Source organism: Humulus lupulus, chromosome 5, assembly GCF_963169125.1.
Source record: "Humulus lupulus chromosome 5, drHumLupu1.1, whole genome shotgun sequence".
Taxonomy (NCBI): domain Eukaryota; kingdom Viridiplantae; phylum Streptophyta; class Magnoliopsida; order Rosales; family Cannabaceae; genus Humulus; species Humulus lupulus.
Genome location: NC_084797.1, coordinates 38,295,293 through 38,300,442, shown reverse-complemented (window position 1 = coordinate 38,300,442; position 5,150 = coordinate 38,295,293). Strand labels below are relative to the sequence as shown.

The window sequence follows — 5,150 nt, the reverse complement described above, 5'->3', positions numbered from 1 at the left end:
AGCACTGTCTTTAACGTCTTTTAGCCGACTCTTATTTATTTTCATATCAAATTGGTTCCAACATCACCACGGACTTGAATTTTTCCACCAGACCCTCCAAATAATGCTTCAACCTCTGACCATTCACCATAAAATGTCTTGTCTTCTCACTATGAACTTGCACTGCTCCATAAGGAAGTGACACAACTACCGTGTACGGTCCTGACCATCTCGACTTCGATTTACCAGGAAAAAGTTTAAGTCTGGAATTAAATAGTAGGACTTTATCTCATGGTTGAAAATCCTTCCTCAATATTCGCTTATCATGAAAGGCCTTTGAATTCTTCTTATAGATCTTCGCATTCTCATAAGCTTCATTTCGGAATTCTTCAAGCTCATTTAACTCCATAAGCTTATTATGTCCCTCCATAAAGAGATCAATATTTAACTTTTTCATAGCCCAATAAGCTCTATGCTCCAGTTCCACCGGTAAATGACAAGCCTTACCAAACACCAATCGATAGGGTGACATACCAATCGGAGTTTTGAATGCAGTGCGATACGCCCACAGTGAATCATCAAGATTCTTCGACCAATCCTTCCTCGAAGTATTTACTGTCTTTTCCAAGATACCTTTTATTTCCCTATTTGACACTTCAACTTGGCCATTTGCAATTAGGTGGAATAACGCTTTTCGATGATGAACACCATAGTGAGCACAAAGAGCAGTGAACAACTTGTTGCAAAAATGACTTCCCCAATCACTAATAATTGCTCTAGGGGTGCCGAATCGAGTAAAGATATTTTTATGAAGGAATTTAAGTACTTCCTTCCCATCACAAGTAGGAGTTGTTGTGGCTTCTACCCATTTAGAAACATAATCTACCACAAGAAAAATATATTTATTATTATACGATGATGGGAAAGGTCCCATAAAGTCTATCCCCGATACGTCAAATAACTCAACTTCCAAAATACCAGTCATCGGCATTTGATCTCTTCTTGATATATTCCCAGTCCGTTGACAACAATCACAACTTTTGACAAAATCATTAGCATCTTTAAATAATGTAGGCCAGTAAAACCCACTTTGCAAAACTTTTGCTGATGTTCTTGTTCCGCCAAAATGATCGTCGCAATGCAAACTATGACAGTGAGTTAAGATTGAAAACATCTCCTCTTCGGGCACACATCTCCTAATAACTTGATCAGGGCAATGTTTATACATAATAGGCTCCTCCCAATAATAATGCTTCACCTCCAAATAAAATTTCTTGAGTTGTTGCCTTGTCATCTCAAGAGGTATAACCTTAGCAGCCAAATAATTAACATAGTCTGCAAACCATGGAACACCCTTGCAAACACTTACTTCGAACAGCTGCTCATCAAGAAAAACATCATTAATCTGAACTTCTTTATCAAGAGAATCTTCATCAACATCTAATCTAGACAAGTGATCAGCCACCAAATTCTCAGTACCTTTCTTATCCTTAATTTCCACATCAAATTCTTGTAACAACAAAATCCACCAAATAAGAAGAGGCTTGAAATCTTTCTTGGTCATAAGATACTCTATTGCAGAATGGTCCGTGTAAACAACCACCTTATTCCCAATCAAGTATGGCCGAAATTTATCAAAAGCAAACACTATGGCCAACTGCTCCTTTTCTATAGTTGCGTAATTCATTTGAGCATCATTCAAGGTACGACTTGCATAATAAATTGTTTTGAATACCTTGTCAACTCTTTGTCCCAACACTGCCCCAACCGCAAAATCAGTGGCGTCACACATCAGTTCAAATGGCAAATCCCATTGAGGCGCAACAACTACAGGTGCCGAGATCAATTTCTCCTTAAGTATCCTAAAAGCTTGTTGACACTTCTCATCAAAATCGAATGTAACCCCATTCAATAACAAAGTGGATAGTGGCTTCGAAACTTTGGATAAGTCTTTGATAAACATCCTATAAAATCCTGCATGACCTAAGAAACTCCATACTCCTTTTACTGAAACTGGTGGTGGCAAATTCTCTATCATAGAAATTTTTTCCCTATCCACTTCGATGCCTTTCTTAGAAATCTTGTGCCCCATAACAATTCCTTCATTTACCATAAAGTGGCACTTTTCCCAATTAAGCACCAAATGCGACTCTTCACACCTCCTCAACACCAGCTCCAAATTAGTCAAACACGTGTCAAAAGAGGACCCATAAACCGAAAAATCATCCATAAAAATTTCAATCCCCTTCTTTACCATGTCAGAAAATATTGCCATCATACACCGTTGAAACGTGGCTGGTGCATTACATAACCCGAATGGCATCCTTCTAAAAGCAAAAGTCCCATAAGGACATGTAAACGTTGTCTTCTCTTGATCCTCCGGTGCAATTACAATCTGATGATTGCCTGAGTACCCATCTAGAAAACAATAGTAGTTATGCCCCGCCAACCTATCCAACATCTGATCAATAAAAGGCAAAGGAAAATGATCTTTCCTAGTTTCCTTATTCAACTTCCGATAATCTATACAAATCCTCCAACCCGTCACAGTCCTTGTTGGAATCAGTTTATTACTTTCATTCTTCACCACAGTCATACCACCCTTCTTAGGTACTACTTGTACTAGACTCACCCATGCACTATCATAAATAGGGTAAATCACTCCAGCATCTAACCATTTCAAAATCTCTTTCCTCACCACTTCTTTCATTTTCGGATTGAGTCTTCGTTGAGCATCAATAGTCAGTCTTGCATCATCCTCCATGAGAATTCTATGCATAACTGTCGATGGGCTAATTCCTCTTAGATCAGCCAGAGTCCACCCTATAGAAGTTTTATGAGATCTTAACACCCTCAACAACTTCTCCTCCTCTACTTCTGAAAGTAATGATGAAACTATAACTGGAAGAGTCTCTTTTTCCCCAAGATAAGCATAACGGAGATGGTCTGGTAAAACTTTCAATTCTAAAACAGGTGGCTTCAGAATCGATGGTAATGGTCTTTCTGGTCCTTCACCCAATTCTTCAAACTTTTTATGCTTCCACAACTCAGATGATTTTATTTACTTCAAATAACTCATTGCTTCTTCATTTTCCTCACCATCTACATCATCAATTGTAAGACTTATTTCAAGAAGATCCTCAATTACTTATTTTCTTCCTACTACTTCTTCTACCACATCAACTGAGAAACAACTATCACTTGCTTTAGGATAAGGCGTAGCCTTAAACACATTAAATACTACTTCTTCCCCTTGAACTCTCAGCTTTAACTCTCCTTTTTGCACATCTATCAATGCTTGCCCAGTTGCTAAAAAGGGTCTCCCCAAAATAATAGGAACATTTTCATCCTCCTCCATATCAAGAACTATAAAATTAGCTGGAAATATAAACTTATCCACCTTTACCAATACATCTTCTATAATACCACGTGGATGCGTCATAGATCTATCCGCCAGGTGCAATGTTACTATGGTTGGCCTAGCTTCCCCCAAACCAAGTCTACGGAATACTGACAAATGCATTAAATTAATACTTTCCCCCAAATCACAAAGTGCATGCTTACATTCAAACTCCCCAATCGTGCATGGAATAGTAAAACTCTCAGGCTCTCGTAACTTTTGAGGAAGTTTCCTTTGCAAAATCGCACTGCATTCTTCCGTTAACGCCACTGTTTCATAGTAACCCGTCTTTCTCTTATTAGAGAGAATCTCCTTCATAAATTTACATAGCTGGGCATCTGCTCTAATGCTTCTGCGAACGGTATATTTATATGTAGCTTCTTAAACACCTCTAAAGCCTTTGCAAATTGTTTATCTAAATTTTGTCTCCTCTTCCTTCCTAAGGTCTTCAATAACCTTTTCATCATTAAACTTCTTTTGTTCTTTACCTTGTGTATTTCCCTTCTGACCTTCTTCTTCTTCTGAGTGATTCTTATTTGGCCCTTCATACCTTGTTCCACTCCTCAAAGTAATAGCTTGGCACTGTTCTTTAGGATTAACTTCTGTAGTGCTAGGAAAATTTCCTTGAGCTCTATTAGACATTAAAGTAGCCAATTGCCCTATTTGAGTCTCCAACCTTCTTATGGAGGCCCTGGTTTCAATCCTGAATTGGTTAAGAACATCAGGTTGGGTTTCAGCTGGCTTCATTGGCATTTGTTGTGGTCTATTTTGTGGTTGATAATATCCAGGTGGAGGGTTTTGGTGTGCATATTACTATGGATATGGTGGACTATTTTGGGCAGGTTGTGGCTGGGGTGGAGGATAAGGTTGTAGAGTATTTTGATTATTAGACCAGGAAAAATTAGGATGATTCTTCCAAGCTGGAGTGTAAGACATGGAATTGGGGCTATTAGGTTGTCTTTGGTAATTTCCAATAGCTTGTACTTCTTCCATGGGCATGTTATTCATATCTATAGCATGGCATTGGTTGGGTTGATGGTTTGTACCACACACTTCACAAAGGTTTTCAACTTGCATAGCTTGAGATGGGAGTGTATTCTTTTGTAGTTGCTTTGTCAAGGCTGCTACTTGAGCTGTAAGCATGGATATAGCATCCAATTCCATCATTCCAGCCACCTTCTTTGGTTGTCCCTTTTCAGTTGTCCATTGATAATTATTCATCGCCATCTCCTATAATAGCTCATATGCCTCATTAGCACTCTTACTCATAAAGTCACCTCCCACTGCGGCATCTATAATTGTTCTCGTTGCTCCATTCAACCCATTGTAAAAATTATACACAAGCATCCCCTTTTTCTATACCATGGTGTGGACACTTCCTTAACAACTCCTTAAAGCGCTCCCAAGAATCATATAGTGACTCTCCATCCATCTGATAAAAATTATTAATCTCGCCCCTTAACTTTGCAGCCTTTGCTGGAGGAAAAAACTTGGCAAGGAATTTCTGAGCTAAATTCTCCCATGTAGTGATAGAATTCTCTTGTAAAGATATCAACCAACTCATCGCCCTATCCCTTAGTGAAAATGGGAATAACCTCAGTCTTATAGAATCATCACTCACCCTGTTCATCTTGAACGTAGCACATAACTCCAGAAAATTAGCTATGTGTAAATTGGGGTCCTCCGTTGGCATACCTCCAAACTGAATAGTTGTTTGGACCATTTGAAGAATTGCGGGCTTAATCTCAAAATTGTTGGCAACAATGGTTGG

At 38.7% G+C, this 5,150-nt stretch overlaps 1 protein-coding gene and 1 non-coding gene across 2 annotated transcripts; one reads left to right on the top strand and one right to left on the bottom strand.

The window, feature by feature from the left end:
- Nucleotides 1–268: 268 nt before the first annotated feature.
- Nucleotides 269–3,697, bottom strand: LOC133779055 (uncharacterized). The gene is made up of 6 exons (XM_062219057.1): nucleotides 3,544–3,697; nucleotides 3,155–3,288; nucleotides 2,678–3,016; nucleotides 1,715–2,560; nucleotides 932–1,468; nucleotides 269–715 (listed from the first exon to the last, which is right to left on the bottom strand). Exons 1-6 carry the CDS (start codon nucleotides 3,695–3,697, stop codon nucleotides 269–271), a joined length of 2,457 nt encoding a protein of 818 aa, XP_062075041.1.
- A 1,040-nt stretch (nucleotides 3,698–4,737) lies between these two features.
- Nucleotides 4,738–4,844, top strand: LOC133781190 (small nucleolar RNA R71). Its single transcript, XR_009869980.1, has one exon. It is a non-coding gene; the product is annotated as a small nucleolar RNA R71 (small nucleolar RNA).
- Nucleotides 4,845–5,150: the final 306 nt, after the last annotated feature.

Coding starts and splice junctions, on each gene's coding strand:
- LOC133779055 (XM_062219057.1), bottom strand. CDS start 3,697: ATGAAGGAGATTCTCTCTAATAAGAGAAAGACGGGTTACTATGAAACA. Junction 2,561..2,677: donor ATCCGAAAATGAAAGAAGTG/GTGAGGAAAGAG, acceptor ACTGTGGTGAAG/AATGAAAGTAATAAACTGAT. Junction 716..931: donor TGGAAGTTGAGTTATTTGAC/GTATCGGGGATA, acceptor TTTTGCAACAAG/TTGTTCACTGCTCTTTGTGC.